The sequence below is a fragment of the Talpa occidentalis genome, unplaced genomic scaffold (genome assembly GCF_014898055.3).
Source record: "Talpa occidentalis isolate TD23 unplaced genomic scaffold, MPIMG_talOcc4v2.1 talOcc4.12, whole genome shotgun sequence".
Taxonomy (NCBI): domain Eukaryota; kingdom Metazoa; phylum Chordata; class Mammalia; order Eulipotyphla; family Talpidae; genus Talpa; species Talpa occidentalis.
In genome coordinates this window covers 20,583,446-20,601,731 of record NW_023601212.1, presented here as the reverse complement: position 1 = coordinate 20,601,731, position 18,286 = coordinate 20,583,446, and the positions used below count along the sequence as shown (strand labels likewise).

Here is an 18,286-nt window from a genome sequence, read left to right as displayed (position 1 = left end):
AAGGTCTCCGGGTTTTCTTAAATATGTTCTTGTATCAACTCCATCCATTTCCCAATGTCTACCATAATGTGAAATGTGATCTTGACTTTTCCTGTCCTATTTCTGTAAAGGGTTTTTATAAAAAAAAAAAAAAAAACAACAACAACAAAAAAAAAAAACAAAAAAAAAACCCAGGCTATTTTAAATAGACCCAGAGCAGGTTGGACGCCATTTCAGAGGTACTGCCTACCTCATCTTGTTCCTCCACGGTCTGAGGACATCAGGAAAACAAACATCCTGGTCAAAAGATATGTTGATTATGGACTTTTTATCTAGAGATAGAATCAGCAACCAATTACATATAGCCAAGGTGGCTGAACCTTGTCAGTACAATTAGGAAGTTTTCCTAACAACTCATGTGATTTTTCTCTTCTATAAAAAAAACCCTTGTTTTTATCCTGTAACTCAGTATACAATTTGGGTCTCTACCTGCATCTTTATTTCCTGACCTGTAACTCATCACAAATAAATGTGGTTTGCCTTTTAATTGTCTCCTGATTTGTAAGCTGACAGTGTCAAAGTCAAGGTAAATAGTCTTTGATGTGATATCTATCTGGGAAGGACTTTATTCTCACTTTCAAAAAATATCCTTGAATTCCTCTAACGGACAACAGGGAATGTGTTGTACAAAAAACATATAAAAAAAAGTTAGGACTGTCTAACATAATACTGCTTAATAAGACTAGAATTTATTTATTTTTTAAATTTATTATTTTTATTTTTATATTCCCCGTACAATTGCAACCACCTTATTTTGACCCCAATCCCTTCTTTCCCCGCCCACCCCCCCACAGTGTGTCTCTGGTTCATAGTTGTTGATTTTGATTTTTTCTTTCTTATTCTTTTTCCTGGTCCCTTATTTAGGTTTTCTCGATTCCTGCTATGAGTGAGACCATCCAGTATTTTTTTCTTTCTGGCTTATTTCGCTGAGCATTATCCCTTCCAGCTCCATCCATGTTGCTGCAAAATGCATGTGTTTATCTTTTTTGATTGCTGAGTAATATTCCATGGTGTATATGTACCATATCTTCTTGATCCAGTCATCTATTTTTAGGTATTTGGGTTGTTTCCATAGCTTAGCTATTGTAAATAGTGTTGCTATAAACATAGGGGTGCAGGTGCTTTTTGGAATTACTGTTTCTGTGTCTTTTGGGTAAATACCTAGCAGTGGAATTGCTGGAACATATGGAAGCTCTATCTTTAGTAGGTTGAGGAATCTCCACACAGCTTTCCATAGTGGTTGGACCAGTTTCCACTCCCACCAGCAGTGCAGGAGAGTTCCTTTTTCTCCACATCCTCGCCAACATTTGTTGTTGCTAGTTTTTTTAATGTGTGCCATTCTCACTGGTGTAAGATGGTATCTCATTGTAGTTTTGATTTGCATTTCCCTGATTACAATATGCCTATTGGCCATTTGCATTTCCTCTTTGGAGAAGTTTCTTTTTAGCTCTTCTGCCCATTTTTTGACTGGATTATTTTGTTTAAGACTAGAATTTAAATAGTGGGAGGGCAAAATCTATTATTTCTAACAGCTTTGAACCTCTCTCTCCCTGCAAATCATGTTCTTTCTATTAGCTACACCAAAATCAAAATCTAACACTTGTAATTGGAGTTACGGAATTAAGGACACTAAGACAATCAGCCCATGGATAATCTGAAATCCTTTTAGGTTTATTCCCCTCTTCATACTTCTGTTAGGATCCTCAGAAAGAGGGGAGTAAATTACACAGGTATGCAAACTGGCTAGTTATTCAAGAAACTTGTGGGCCTCCCTGGTGGCGCAAGGGGTTAGGACACAACCTATGAAGCTATCCACAGAGTTTGATCCCTGGCCAGAGAGCTGCCTACATGGCGCAGCAGACCTCTCCTGTCTTGCCTGCTGCTCCCCTCAGCAGTGTATTTCAATCAATCTGCCTGTTTGGTTCCCCACTCTGTCTCTGGTGAATCCTCTCACCTTCCACACCTCTGGCCTGTACCCCAGTTCTTGATGCATAAATAAATCTTAAAAAAAAAAGAAACTAGTTACCCCATCTTCCTAGGCACACAATTAGATACATTTCCCAGAATTTCTTTCAGTTAGATGGGCCGTATGAATTTTTTCCAAAGGAATAGGAGTCGAGGAGTATGCATAACTACTATGTCAGTTGCACAAAATTTTCCACATGCACTTTGTTCTCTTCCCTTAAGTGCTGCTTCAACAAAGAAGATTCTGCAGATTGAGAAAGGCTGAGCCTGAAGATAGCGAGTCTGGATCTCAGAATGCCAGGCTCCTGCAACGTACACACTGAACTTGACATGAGAAAAAAATTATCTTGGAACTTAAAACAACTGAGTCCCAGTTTCCTCGTCTCCGGGATTCGTTACACTTTCTGAATATGAGTAAAAGTTCAGTAAATACTAGCTGTCATTATTATTAGGAAACAAAATTTACTTCTGCTTAATTCCCTTCTTTTTCTTGAGCAAAGTGGAGCACTGAGCAGAATTTACCAGTTACAGAATACTAACTGATACATGGCTATGTTTAGGTAAAGTAACTTAAAAAAATTTTAAATTAAATTAAATTAAATTCTACAGCTGGTCCTTTGTTGAAATACTCAAAAGATGTAAAATATAAAGAACATGTGACACCCTCTTCTCTCTTTAGCCTGTTGACATTGAGCATTTGGAGACATTCTAAAGCAGTTTTGACAATTCACAATATTTATGTTTCCAAATTAACACAAAATTTGTACAAAAAATACTCTGTGCTGTTATAATAGTTAACTGATACAGTTTAATAATATTCATAATCAACTTTTATTGATTTACATAAATAGTTCATAGAATGCCTTTGTAAACCATGTTTTTTTCAATATATGTTACAACACACAACATTTATTTATGAAAGTATTTGTCAAATCTTTTTGCAGAGGAAGTGGGTAAAGTAAGGAGGAAGATTACGACTTCAAAACTAATCTTTAGTGACAGGCCTAAATATTTGGCAATTATTTCCTTTTATAGAAAATTATAGGTCTGTAACTTTGAAACATATCAAAAGTGCAGTGCATCAGTTTAATTAAAAAACCAGCAGTCAAATATATTACTGGGGCATCAAATTTCCCTTTCTAAATATATTTAGATTCACATAACTTTATGCTTATTACATAATGGTTTTAAACAACAACCATCAAAATCTTTAAATAATCCCACATCTGGATTAAATCATGGTAATATCAATTTTTAAAAACTGGTTTATTTATTCATTCATCAGTAAAATGTAACATTTGACAATATCCCCAGAGATTAAGCTTCCTATGTGTAGGAAGACGACAATCTTATTACACCTGCTATGAAGTAAGTCATTTACATAGCCACTAATATATTATTTCAGAATTGGTGTTCACATTGATGTTTTCACTTGAACCAAGTATTACAAGTAGTCATTACTCTACCAACACTGAAGACTTAATTCCTGAAACAAGGAACCATCTTTATATTTATACTTTATTAGTATTTCTTTATTATGGTGCTTAGCCTTGGAGTTCAGTGAGTTTTTCTTAATGAATGTGGCTGGATTAAGGCAAAGGACATAACCTAGTCCTCTCAATAATTTATTTTCTCTCCATCTTTTAAAAAATTATTGTTGAGGCTATGTAAATTACAGATTTGATGGCTAGAAAGACACAGTCATCTCTTAGATCAATACCTAGAGTTTTAATGCATGAGACTGATTTCCTCTTGAGCTATCGTTACCATTATGATCATTCCTCATCGGTACCCTCAATGCTGATTTTCAAATGGTGCCATTTACTTGCTATGTCTCTTGGCTGTATGGAGATTATTTTCCTTATTAAAAATATTTAATAAATGAGCAATAATCTACTCAGTCTTTGTAAGCTCTCCATTGAATAATTTTTCATTTTCACAACCATTCCTTGCATGGCTGTTGTGATTTTCTTCTATTATATTCTTCATATATGTATGTGGTCCCTTGCCTTCAAAGGAGGAAGGATTTTTGAATGAGCCTCCAATTCTATCCCACAATGTAAAATACTGTCCATAGTTGTAGTCAAAGTAGAGGTGATGGTCTGTATGATGAGCTGCGCCATTAATAAATGGCCTTAAGATATGAGGTACACGAAAATCACCATCATGAATGGAAATTGTCCAGACATTGACCAAGATATACAAACCTAAATAAACCAGCTTGTGTAATGGAAAGACAAAAGGGTATATATGATAAGGCAGACTCTGAAGAAAGCCATCCACAGGGTGAAAAGCATGACTTGCAAATGGAGTAGGAACCTTCCAGATATGATGAGGTTTATGTATGTGCTACAGAAGAAAAGGATACCATTAGCACCATAAAATTTACCCCAGTGCAGCATCAATTCAGCTTGTCATACTCATATTGTGGAAACAACCTAACTATAGCATTCCTTTGATATTAGCAAAATCATTTTGGCGGTGTCTTCCTACTTTGCCTCCAAATAATTACATATTAACACAGCCCTCACTGACCCATAAAAAATGATTATAAACAAAATGTACTTGGAACCTGTCATGACTAAGGCCATTTAGTTATTTACTAAGCTGACAGAAGTTATTGGAAATAGAGAACAGAATTTAAAATCATATGCAACTGAGATGTATAATATTTTTTCTTTCAGCTATAACAGACTCTACCTTATACACAAGTCTATGATGAAGGCCTCTGTGAATCCAGTAGATCAGCATATCAGTGAAAAAGAGGAAGGAAAACACACTAATAACGAGTTGAATCCAGCCTAGAAGAGACAATAGGGTACAGCAGAACCAAGATTCAGCTTCAGATCAGTTTATATTTTACACATCTATTTAAATGCAAAGTATGATCTAAGATTCAAACACTATAAACTATCTGTTTTGGCTAATTCAATAAACTATATATTAATTTCCCCTAACTTTCTGTAATTTTCTCATTTCATCATTTTCCTCTCATAAAGTTAAAATGTCCCACCTAAAGCATTTCTCAGTTAGAACAAGAGGTAGAAAGGTATTCCATGTTTATATATGGGAAGAATTAATATAGTTAAAGTGATTAAATTACCAAAAGTGATATTTAATATAATCCTCATTAAAATCTCAACAATATTCTTCAAGGAAATAGAACAAAAAATACTAAAATTTATATGTAACTATAAAAGACCCAAAAGCAACTCTGAGAAAATAAAAAAAGAAGAAAAATGAAGGTTTTATTTTATTTAAAGATTATTTATTTATACAAGAACTGGGGTACAGGCCAGAGGCGTGGGAGGGTGAAAGGATTCACCAGAGGCAGAGTATGGAGCAGAACAGGCAGATGGACCAAAAACACTGCCATGTACTAGTGGTGCAGAGGCTGCGGACAGCTTCACAGCACTGTGTTCATCCCGCTGCACAACCCAGGCGGCCCAAAATGAAAGTTTTATGTTGCCTGATTTTAAACTGTATTATAAAGCCACAGTCATTAAAATAATATGGCACTGGAATAAAAACAGACACGAAGATCAATGAAGTAGAAGCAAAAGCCCAGAAATAAATCATGCATATATCAATACAAAGGAGCCACAACTACAAAATGGAGTAAGGAGAGTCTCTTTTAACTAATGGTGCTGGGGAAACTGGATGGGCACATGTAAAAAATAAAGCTGGATCACTCTTATTCCATATACAAAATGAACTAAAAATAGGTTAAAGGCTTAGATATAAGACTGAGAACAATAAAATACATTGGTGATATAGATAGACAGACAGAAAAAGTGCTGCTAATTTTTTCAGCTGTAAACATGAATATAAAAAAGCAAAAAAAAAAAAAAAACCCTATCAAGATGTTTGAGACAAATAAAGGATATTCCTAAGGTATCTTTACTGCTCAAATATGAGAATAATGCTATTTAATTATTCTCCTTCATATTAATCTTCTCAAAAGCAAAGACTTACACACTACCTTTACACACTATCTTCCTACTTAGAAACTTTTTTGCCACTAAGTATCTTAAGCCTAGCATTTACTCCACAGCCAACACTTTCTAACCTCATCTATTCCTGGTAACCAGGCTGGATGACTCAATGTTCTTCCAACATCTTTTTTTCCTTTGTTCTTTCATTGAGATATTTTTGACATTTAACATTATATTAGCCTCCCAATATCTTGAAAGTCTTACCTCTGCACCTTTACTAATAAATGCCCTCTCACCCTTTGACTCATAATTCTATTCCCTTTTTTCAAGGCTAGCCAACTCATCCCCCTAGTGTTTAATTTTTGTTCTCTCCTTTAAATAGCTACTTTCTTTCCTAGAGAGCAGGGGGATTGGTGCTAGTAAACCTGGGTGCTAGTCCCAGATTCTCCACTTACTTGTTGAATGACCTGGCATGTTACTAAAACTCTTTGTACACTTAAATTACTCAGTCATAAAAGGGGATAGTACCTACCTCTTAAAATTGAACTAGAATAAAATGAATTGCTACAAGTGAAAAGCTTAGAATTACAGCTGGTACATATTAACAATCAATAAGTGTTAACTATTAATCTTACTTTCTAACACTAGATAGTAGAATGCCGCTTGAGGAAATATTCTCAGAATTTCATAAAAATTTAGTCACTGCAGGGGCCTCCCTGGTGGCGCAAGGGGTTCAGACACAGTACTATGAAGCTATCTGCAGCACTGCAGCACATGTTTGACCCCTGGCCAGGGAGGTGACCCATATGGCGCAGCAGACCTCTCCTGTCTCTCGCCCGCTGCTCCCCTCAGCAGTGTATTTCAGTCAATCTGCCTGTTCTGTTTCCCTCTGTCTCTGGTGAATCCTCATACCCCCACACCTCTGGCCTGTACCCCAGTTCTTATATGCATAAATAAATAAATCTTTAAAAAAGTCATTGCAAAACTATTATAATAGAAAAAAGGGGACCCATCTAAAGGTATAAAAATTAGAGTTTAAATAAGTTAAAGATAGCTATACAATGAGATATTAAAACTAATGTGCTCTACCTATTCATATTTAAACATGAAAATGTGAACATTATTAAGAGGGAAAAAAATCAAAGTCCAAATCAGCCTGTATAGTAACATTCATTTTTATAATGTAAATAATGAAATACACAAGTGTCAACAATGGAAAAATATGTGTCAAAAGATTTAGTTTCTAGGTAGCCAGATAACTGATTTTTTTTTAAATCTATGTATTTTGATTTTATATAATTGACAAGATTACTTGAATTTTTTAAAAAGAAGCTTGAATTCAATAAAGATTAAAGGAGACAAATGCAAGAACCTAGCTGTGATCACTCCTGCCTTCCTCCAGGTATGACCACATCTAACAGAGACTTTAAAATTAATAGATGGGCCTCCCTGATGGTGCAAGGGGTTAAGATGCAACGTACGAAGCTATCCACAGCCTCTGCAGCACAAGTTCAATCCCCAGCCAGGGAGTTACCCACATGGAGCAGCAGACCTCTCCTGACTCGCCCGTTGCTCCCCTCAGCAGTATATTTCAATCGATCTGCCTGTTCTGTTCCCCGCTCTGTCTCTGGTGCATTCTCTCACCCCCCCCACCTCTGGCCTGTACTCTCATTCTTGTATGTATAAATAAAATCTTTAAAAAAAAATTAATAGTTGAAACTAATGAAGTGCACATACATGGCATAACATGAATGCATAAAACCGAAACTGAAAAAATTACAATTTTCCACAAGAAAAGAGAAACAGATTTTGTTCTTTAGAGAAACTTGTCTGTACCTGGCATTTATGTATTTACTTACCATATGGAAACTCTCCTGTGTTGTCATATAATTTGCTGTACCCTCTCACCTCCAGCAGGAATAGTGAAACAGTGGGGATGCTTATCCATGGTAAAGACATGATAGTAAGCATAATCTCTCGGGACACTTGATTCTGAAAATGCAATTTCCAATACTTATAATCACCCAATCTTATGTTAAACAAAGCTTGTGTGCAATTATTTTCGATTTGACTTTGAAACTCTTATATGATGGTGTTTACCTCCAACCCGTTTATGTTAAAACTGTTTTATGTAAAAATGGGTATGTAAGAAAAACACTACTTTTGTACTGAGCAAATGCAGTAATTCTTTTAAATTCTGAAATTTTTTCTTCTTCCCACGAAACAGTATTCTAAAGTTCTATTTCCATACTAATCAGTATTTTTAAATTAACTTCTAGCCCTCAAACCTTTTATTTTGGTCCTTGGAATAACTGACAAATACAAATAACTCAAACAGAAGAATGACTGCAAACAAATCTAAAACTACTGTGTTCTAATCCTCTAGTCAAAGAAAAATACACACAGACTAAAACATTTCAGTTTGTTAATATCAACCACTAAAACAATCACATGCGTGTGCATTTATCATTAGTAAAGAAATTCTTCTCTATCTGGTATGTAGTAAGATAACAGGCTTAAAGTTAATTTATATATTTCTTTAAATTTAGGCATGGGAAGAGAGGGCTTGCCCTATTAAAAGTATCTACCCATTTGCAGCTGGATTCAAAAACTGTAGGTAATGGTTATAGTCAATTTAATCTAAAAATCTCACAAACATATCACACTGCAAAAGATGGGTAAGAAAAATCACTTACCTTTAAAAATTGTGGGTGTTTCATTAGTGAATGATCAAAGACAAAATAATAGTTCAGTGTTGCAAAGAAGAAATAAAGGATATAAGCCCCAAGATTTGTTATAATCAAGAGAGTACTAAATTGTCGGAAGATGTTATCTTCTGGCCATGCAGTTGGATATATGTATGGTGTAAAAAAATAATAATCTGCAGCATTGAGTACAAGATCCATCTTAGCCCCTGAAGAACAAACATATGCAACAATTATTTACCCACAATGACATTTCCAAAGCACAAATTTTTCAGAAAACTACCTACAAAGTTTTTGATTTAACCCTTTGCACTCCGCTGTCCCCTCTCAAGGGAAATCGGAATTCTAGCATATCACTCGGATGTCCCCTCTCAGGGGACACTGCAATTTATTAGTGATTACGGGGAACTGAGTTATTTCAACGCAACTTTTTTAGACATGCATGTTTCCCTGAAGTTTTATCTTGAAATGGCACAAGAAATTAAATCAAAATATCGTAAAATTACTAAGATATATACAAGAAATGTCAGCGGGTTTTGTGTCGGACAAGAACGTGAGATGCATGCTCACGACGGTCCGAGCACTTCGCGACGCCACTTGAAAAGAGTGATAAGGGAAGTTTGTAGAAGAAAGGTCGCTTTTCGAACATAGCACGCACTGTATAGTGAGATATACAATTACAAATAAACAAGTCTACATCTGGAGGAAAAGATTTTCAAAGCTGAGCTCATTTTGGTTTGAAGCTTCGAGCAGTGCACATAGATCTAACGGGGAGAAAATCGGAAAAGTGATTCTTTTCTTAGTGAATAAATTGTTTGGTGAAAGCTATTTTGGTAAATATCATCTTGTCAGTTAGTAATAACAATTAGAAATTTTCAACCCATGCATTTATTCATATTTTTTATTCGAACAATGGCAAAGCGTCCAACCACGAATGAGTCTCATGACACAAGTAGTAGCGAAGATGAGCTCCAGATAGACCTCTATACAGACATGTCAAACATGCACTAATCAGCCTGCAATGCATATTGGGGAGTGTTACAAAACTTATCATACTGTACAAAATTATAAACAATAAAATATTGTTTTTTTGCAAATATACATTCCTCGATGTCACCCAATTCATATAAGTCCAATATCATTATAATACATTACTTGGTTCCAAAATTATACTAAATAATACGAGGGTCTGTAAATGCACGTTTCCGCCGCAAAGTAGCGTCGAGTACCTGGTAGCCAATGTCCAGAATGGTTCGGAGTGCAAAGGGTTAATAGGTCTATGGAGTACAAGCCTGCTACTAGAATCCCTGAAATGTTATCTTTGGAATCGTAAAGGATCTTAAACATCATCTCTAGCGCAATCTCTTTTATTACACGTGAAACATTAAAGCTCAGTTAAAGAAACTGAAGCCCAGAAGTTTTTTCTCTAAGATCACTGGTAAGTAGCATTAAGTTCCAGATCTAATTCTCTTTCAGTGATCTTTTCTACTCTGTCCTGGCTTATTCCTTTGGTTGTAAATTTAAGCAGTACCTCCTAAAAGGATTCATTGCAGCGATATTTTGCTTCAGAGCTGAGACTTTAAAAGAATTACCTATAAGGTATCTATGCTGCCACCACAGAAGTCAGGGACTATTTGGGTCTTGTGACAGAAGAAAAGGACAAAGGGAGATGTATTCTTGGTGTAAAGAACTAGAATATAGATTTATTCCTCCCCGCCCCAAGCAATATTCTAGATCAGGGACTGGTAGCCAGTAGGTCAAACCCAGGCCTGCTTCTGTAAAAAGCTTTATTGGAACACAGCTATGTCCAGATGTTTATGTCTATATGTCTATGACAACTTCTCTACTACTAAGATGGGGCTAAATCATTACAACAGAAACAGTATGGCCCACAAAGGCTGAGGCATATACTATATGGTCCCTCGAAGGACAAGTCTGCCAACTCCTACTGCAGATGATTCAACTTTAGAAAAACTTTAGTCAACTGAGTAGTTCTTAAATCTATGCTCTACTCATGATTCTGCCTTAGAACTTAGCAACAGTACACCAAGTTTTGGGATGTTGAGCACTGGAACTATCATTTATGAGCTACTCCTTTATCCTTCACTGAATTCTTGGAAACAACAGCTGGCTAAACCAAATAGTATTTTTAAATTAACTTCTAGCCCTCAAATCTTTTATTTTGGTCCTTGGGATAACTGACAAATACAAATAACTAAAATAGAAGAATGATTGCAAACAAATCTAAAACTACTGTGTTCTCAGCGGGCGAGACAGGAGAGGTCTGCTGCACCATGTGGGCTGCTCCCTGGCCGGCCAGGGATCGAACTCGTGCTGCAGAGGCTGTGGGTTGCTTCATAGTGCGGTGCTTAACCTCTTGAGCCACCAGGGAGGCCCCACAGTTGATATTCTTGGAAAAAGACACAAGCATTACATCCTGTAGGTACTTATGCTGCAAATTAGTTTTAAATGAAATGATTGTATAATGTTCACTTAAAAGTAAAATTAGCGTTGCTTCTGTTGGATCCCTGGTCTCCCAGCCTCTTACAGACATGCAGCCCCCACCTCCGCTCTGAGCCGTCTTTGCCTTGCAGGCCCACCAGAGGGAGCAAAAAAATAAATAAATAAATAAATAAATAAAACTACTGTGTTCTAATCCTCTAGTCAAAGAAAAATATATAGATGAAAAATTTCAGTATTCAAATAGTCTTCATATGCTCCATATGTGGCCATGTACATAAACATCAATTATGAACTAAACATCAATTATGAATAAAATAGCCTGTAGGAAAATAAAATCTTTTCATTCTAATTTACTTACTTATTTGTGGCCTATAGCCCCCACTAGATTTCCCCACTAAATTCCCAGAGATTTAGTAAGCACACCACAATTATCATCTCATTTCCAGACTTCTGGACAATTAAATATATTATTTTCCTATAACTTCTTACAAGGCTTTCTTCGTTTAAGACCAAATAACAATATTTTAGATTCCTCCTTTACAAAACTGTGGCATGCAGTATACACTGTGACAGACCTTTCTATTTTTCTCTTGGAGAGCTTTCCATCTCTCTATATAAACAAAATTTACCTGGAGGGGGGGCGGGGGGAGGGAGTTAATGAGTTTTATTGAGATATAAATCACAACAAAATTCTCTGTTTTTATTAAAGACTATGACTATGGAGTTGTTAGTACAGTCTTAGAGTTGGGCAATCATGGCCACCATCCAATTACAGAGCATTTTCATCATCACAAACAAAAATCCCAAAGTCCGAAGTGCTGAGCAATTTGGATGTGTAGATAGTATTTTTCATCACATTTGTAAAGTTTGGGGCTACTATTTCTCCAAATTAACTTTTTGCTTATTTCTCTCTCTTTTCTCCTGGAACTCCATTATGCTCAAGCTGGTTATTCTTGTTGGTTTAGCCCAAGGCACTAGAGCTCTGCTCATTATTTTTTCTTTTTCTTTCTGTTCCTCAGACTGGATAATCTCATTTGATCTGTCTTCAAATTCTTTAATGTCTCTTGGCTCAAATCTTATGTTAAGCTGAACATTTAATTTTTAAATTCAGAATTACCCTTTTGACTTCTGAACTTCTATTTGGTTGTTTTAAAAATGATTTCTAGCACTTCCTTGATATGCCATTTGGTGGGAAACTATTTTCATATTTCCTTTTGGTCATCCTATAGTTGTTTGAAAACATTTCTTGGAACTGACTCAAAGTCTTTATCCATTATGTTCAATGTTGGGGCTTTCTCGGGGCGTGTCACTGACTGCTTTGCATGTGTACAGGCCATACCATACTTTTCTCTTTCATTTTTTTTTTTTTTTTGCGTGTGTGTGGAAAATGGAATATAATGTGGTAACTCTAGAAATAAGATTTCCGTGGGCCTCCCTGCACCTCACTCCCATCCCTGCTGCTGTTTAAGTGGCTGTCCCAGACTAATTGTAGCACACCTGTATTCTCTACTAGTGGGGCACATTCTAAATTCCCAAGAAAATATCAGAGTTTTTTCAAAGCTTCCTATGGATATTCCTCATTGTTTCCTTTTCGATCAAGCTCTTGTGAGCATCAATAGGTAACACTACCTCCTGCAGCTGTGAGGTGAGGCTAACACCTGTGAAGGTTCTTGACATTCACCCTGAGCAACTTAAAATGCCACAAAAACAACTTAGTCATACTCTTTAATAAAAACATAAGTTGTTTTTACCGACATTCAATCACTTTTCTAAAATAAACATTCTTAGGGTGGTTGTAAGCTCTTAGCTAATTTCTAGAGTTTTATAAAAGCTGACTTTGACAACTTTTGCCAGTGTTTTGTTGCTTTTATAGAGAAGCACATTCTCAATTTCTTACTCTGGAATTCCAACAGTCAGTCCCTACTTTTTTAATGATACAGGTCTGCCAATTTTTCTTAAAACATTTGGCATCAGATGTATTTTGAAGTTCAGAACTTCTAAATTTTTCCAAAGGTCATAACATGCCCCTGCTATTAAACACATTAGTATTTGTTTAGAAACATGACTGTGCACATGAAGTGAGACAAAAACAGACTGTAAATAGTATTACAGTTCATTTGGATAGTAATAATTTATTTAGAAAAATGGTAGAATTGATACAGACCACAAATATTTATTTGTCCCGATTTTATAGGAAAATATTCAACAAACCTTTAAATACCAGCAAAGTTAAAACCCTGTGATATAGCTGTTCATACATATGCAATAGTTATTACATCTGGTTGCTTGAAGACCTTAGAAAGAAGGAGACATGCATGAGGTTGGAAATGGACTATGATCTTGGGCTAGGATCAGGATTTTCAAGGATGAAGCAACACTACTCAAGAGAGCTATTTGAAAAGATTTCTGTTGGTCCATCTGTCTTCTCAATGTATGCTTTTACCTAAGCAACTGCTGTTTAATTGCTTAAACATGTCTTTAGCAATTTTTTCAATTGTATTCACAACATGACCACTGTGGCCACCATCACGAATGCAGCCATGACTATTGCTATATGTGAGTGTGGTTAAAAGCCTTCCAGCAATTTCCTGTCTCTGAAGGAATAAGTAACAGAAGCATCATTTCTTCGTTGTCACCTTCTCCTGACTTATCTACAGTTTTCACTGTTAAAATATATTGTATAGGGCCTCCCCTGATGGCGCAGTTGTTGAGCGCTGGGCTGCAAAGCTGCCTGCAGCCTCTGCAGCACCGGTTCGATCCCCGGCCGCCAGCAAGGGACCCACATGGCGCGCAGACCTCTCCTGCCACCCGCAGCTCCCCTCAGCAGTGTATTTAGTCAGTCTGCCTGTTCTGTTCTCCGCTCTGGCTCTGGTGAATTCTCTCACCCTCCGGCGCTTCTGACTGTACCCAGTGCTTGTATAAATAAATGAATCTTTAAAAAATATATATGGTATAATTAATGAAGGGATCACCTTCTCATTGGTGACATAAAATCCTTCAAAACGTACACCTGCCAGTTCATTTTCAAACCTCATTGTCAGTTAAAAATGCCAAGCATTTATTAATGTAACCTTTCAAGCATTTATGATTTTGAAAACAGGGTCTTCGTGGCTGACCTCTTGCAGGAAGTTTTGATTTCTAGACCTCTGCGAAGTATTATAGGCAGTAAAAACTTACTTGTTTTCCCAAAATATAACACTGACTGGTGCAGGAGACAAGTAAACGTTAAAAGCACTACTTTTAACACAAAGTTGAAGGAGAGAATGCACAAGAGTCGCCTAGGTATAATTTTAAATCTTCCACTGTTCTCCAGCCCAGCCTGCTTAGAGCTTGTACCACCAGCACAGGTGTTACTGAAAACAGTCCGAAGATTTTTGCAGAAGATGCCTTGGAGCCTCATTCAAACACTGCAGATGCTGGCTGTTTTCTAATCACTGCTGACTTAATGTTTCTGTGTCTGGAGCACTGGCACCCACCACAACAGTTTTTACCTAGTCTTAAAATATGGTGCTTCTCTTGTGACCTACAATAAAGGACTATTTCATCACCATCTAGTGCAAATTTATTCAACACTTAGGTTTTCATCAGACACTCTCAGCAAATCCATCAGGGTAATGTTTAACTGTTTCAAGATCAGCAAAATAACTTCCGTCTTATGTTGAGATTTTTTTTAACCAGCTCCCTAAACTTCTGAATCCGAATCCTTCCTTCTTACTACTAACATTCATGAACATGAAGCAGTCCATGATATCTAGCTTGTTTCCTGATCAACAAAGCAATCATGGCATTTGTTAACTTCCTTTTGGTCAAACCCACTTAATCAAAGCATGGTTAGGATCTTCTTTTCTTGTCTTGTGCAATGATGTCCTGTCTATCATTAGTTCTGGGTCCTCACTGCAAGTGTCAGTGTCAATGATCTTTCTATTCTTTAAGTCATACATGGCTGCAGTCCCCATACTGTCACAACACACACACCTGCCTACCATAACTCCATGTTGTGTACTATGACTGAGGACAGAGGTTTTCCTTCTGTTATTCACAGAGCTATCTTTAACTATTTTTAATATGTTCACATACAAGTTAGCTGAAAGTAGTAAGACAGTACCAGCCAATGGCAGAGACAGGAGTATCCAGTAGCAGTGTACGTGCAACGAGACACACTGGGTGACTGAGTCAGCTGGAGTCAGGCTTTGTCATCAAATGAGTCCACATGCCAAACTTTAAAAAAGAAAAAACTGTTGATTAGCAGGGCCTTCCAGATTTAAATGATGGTTAAGGGGTCTGGACCTATGTTTCTTTGTATAAATGATGTCACTTGTTTATTTAAACACATAGACACGAGGCTAGATTATCATCTTTTGCCTTTACAAATGATGCTACAATGAACTTCCATAAGCATAAGCAGAAAAGCTAATTCGAAGAATAACTGCAATGGTAACACTGGTAACTATTACTAAGTTGCTTCCCAGAGGAATGTTTTTGCATGCCCATGACAAGGTGGGATAGTGTCTAATTTCCTACAACCTTGAAAATCATTAACTTTTGGATTTTCATCAATCTGTCAACAAAGAAATGACATCTCAGTATATAGTTAATTTACATTTATCTTATTATGAGTGAGGTTGAGCATCATGTCATATATTTTAAAATGATTTGCCTTTTTCTATGAATTACCTGTTTTTTCCGTTTGCCTATTTTCCTACTAGATTTTTATTTAGTCTGTTAAAAACGAATCCTAGAAGTTCTTGATTTATAAGGCATCTAGCCCATGTTTGTGGTATGAGTTGAAAGCATTTTCTTCTCACTTTGTTAGGCAAAGAAATTTTAATTAATGCCAAAAGCCAGATATTTATAGATCCTTTATCATACATTATTGATTCAAACAACAATTAAGTATCAGACACTACATTACACTATGATCTCAAAACTGCAATTCAATTTTGAAGTTAGTATTCTATTTGTGGATTGAAATAACATATTGAGGTTATAGAATTTTTGTAAGGGTTAGAGATTAAGTACGTAATCTTTGGTACCACCTAACACACAGTAAGTACTCAGTAAATAGGAGATATTATTATTGTTTTGAGAGCCAGAGTTGAGTTGAAATTACTTTAACCTAAAGCAGAACAAAGGTGCCATTTGATTTTTCTTTGAAAAATAACTGAAAATAGCTAATATTAATATTTACTAGGAACTGTAAATAGCAACACATTTTACCCTTTTATGCAACCCCAAGAGTTAGATGCAGTATTACTTTTATTTTATAGAATGAAGAAGCTGGGCACAGAAAATTCAATAACTTGTCTTGATTCAAACACCTATAATTGGGGGGCAAGTTCATGGATTATAAACAAGTTCTGTTGCGTCTTCCCCGCTATTTCACCTCTTAGCACTTTACTTTTTAAAATTCTCATTGGCTCTACAAATTCATGTAATTTTGCACATTAATTTTTAAAACACTAGGGTTTCAGAGGACCTATTACCCCTGACTGAAACAGACACTTAAATACTTTATCTTTGCAAAAAGAAACCCTTTTCTTAAAACACATTAATAAGAACTCAATCAGATTACTATTTTATTTTAAAAGTATAGGCAATAATAGCTAACATTTATTGCTAATAAGGTATTATTTGAAGGACTTTTCATGTATTATCTTGCTTAATTCTCAACGCTGAGGATGGTACTTCTATAACCTCCATTTTATACCATTTTATAGGCAGGAAAACGGAGGTCAAGTTACAAGTCACAGCAAGTTACAGCTGGGAATACTATTTCAGATCCTGTTCTCTTAGTTACTACATTATCTCTCAAGATGTTATATACACACACATACAAATTTCCAAATATCTCATGTTAAATATTTAATTACATAATGGAAAGAAAAGCACTCTGTAAATGATTGCGGGTCATATAATTATTTTTTGGGTGCTTATCATTAGAAACTTTTTTTAGAAATGAGAAACAGAGGTAACCTACTAAGTTCAGCCTAAACTGCATAGCAACCACAATCTTTCCAGTTTGGAAACTACGTAAGTAACATTTTCTTCTGCATCACCTCTTATTCTGCGATTATATAGGATGCCAAAGACATGTCTTCTCCCTTTATGATGCTACAGATTATTTCCTCTTCCTTCTAGCTTTCTCAAAAGGCGGGCTGTTGTCCCTCCACCCTAGTTAGACTGCAGAAACTCAGGTTCCCACCACCTTGGTCAGGTCAATGACCAAAATGAGTTCTTTGGCCTTTCATTCCTTCGCCCCTTAAAAAAAAAAATCCCTCCCCAAATGGAAGAAAATCCGTCGTAAAGCACAAGTGTTCAGTGCACAGATTTCCCTGGGATAAGAAAGACACGCACTAGCCAACATGAAACATTTCACTTTCTTCACGCCCATCCCTGTGTCGGTTTCACTCCCAGGCCTCTTGGAGATCCCTCCTCCTGCCGAGGCCCCTAAAACCAGGTAACTCCCGGCCGCAACCCCCCTCCCGCCAGCCCGGGCCAAGGTGCGTCCCCTGAGCCCTCAACCTGCCCCATCACATCCCTGTTCGTGGATGCCTGGCTACCTGCCAGTCTCTCCTGCTAGTGGGCACAGGAGTCCTCGGGTCAGTTTCACCGACAGGGCCCCCAGGGCCTGGCAGCGAGGTGGCATCAAGAATCGCCTGCGGCGTGCTGAAAAAGAGAGGACCTGGCGCCTGAACTTCCCCACCTGGGCCCCACCTGGGCCCCACCTGGCTAATTCACCTCCATCCGCCTCCTCCTCGCCTTTCCCTCCCGTCCGACAAATTCCGCCTCCCTCCTCCGCCGTCCAGTCACCCCTACCTAGAGAGCTTCAGCCCCGATCCAGCCTCCGCCGGGTCCCAGGTAGCCCGGGCCGGTGAGCAGCCCGCGTAGACAACCAGGCGCGGCCCGGGGGCGGAGCCAGGCGTGACGCGCAGAGAGGCCGGCGCCGCCAGCCAATCAGCGTCCTGCGGCATAAGCTGATATGACGGCGGATCGCGCGACTAGGCGCCCCGCACCTCTCGGCGGTCACGTGGGCGCCGCGCTCGGCCACGCCCCCTGCTTTTTTTCTGCCGCTGCGAGGGCGCGAATAAGGTGCAGGTGGTTAGGCCGGGGAGAATGCAGTTTCAAGTTCTGGTTTTGTTTGCCTTTTGCTGCCACTGTTGCTTGTGACTCAGAGTCTTC

At 37.4% G+C, this 18,286-nt stretch overlaps 1 protein-coding gene across 2 annotated transcripts; it reads right to left on the bottom strand.

Annotated features, from left to right (window-relative positions):
- Positions 1-832: 832 nt before the first annotated feature.
- Positions 833-18,013, bottom strand: SC5D (sterol-C5-desaturase). Of its 2 annotated transcripts, none has more exons than XM_037505467.2 (6): positions 17,924-18,013; positions 15,213-15,325; positions 8,636-8,853; positions 7,799-7,931; positions 4,705-4,805; positions 833-4,353 (listed from the first exon to the last, which is right to left on the bottom strand). In XM_037505467.2, the coding sequence occupies exons 3-6, from the start codon at positions 8,843-8,845 to the stop codon at positions 3,898-3,900; spliced, it is 900 nt and encodes a 299-aa protein (XP_037361364.1). In that variant the 5' UTR covers positions 8,846-8,853; positions 15,213-15,325; positions 17,924-18,013; the 3' UTR covers positions 833-3,897. The 2 variants fall into 2 exon arrangements, with proteins under 2 accessions (XP_037361364.1, XP_054549131.1); XM_054693156.1 differs by lacking the exon at positions 17,924-18,013 and adding an exon at positions 17,668-17,792.
- Between the last annotated feature and the right edge of the window lie 273 nt (positions 18,014-18,286).

Coding starts and splice junctions, on each gene's coding strand:
- SC5D (XM_037505467.2), bottom strand. CDS start 8,845: ATGGATCTTGTACTCAATGCTGCAGATTATTATTTTTTTACACCATAC. Junction 7,932..8,635: donor AACACCCACAATTTTTAAAG/GTAAGTGATTTT, acceptor TTGCATTTTCAG/AATCAAGTGTCCCGAGAGAT. Junction 4,806..7,798: donor CACAGGAGAGTTTCCATATG/GTAAGTAAATAC, acceptor TGTCTCTTCTAG/GCTGGATTCAACTCGTTATT.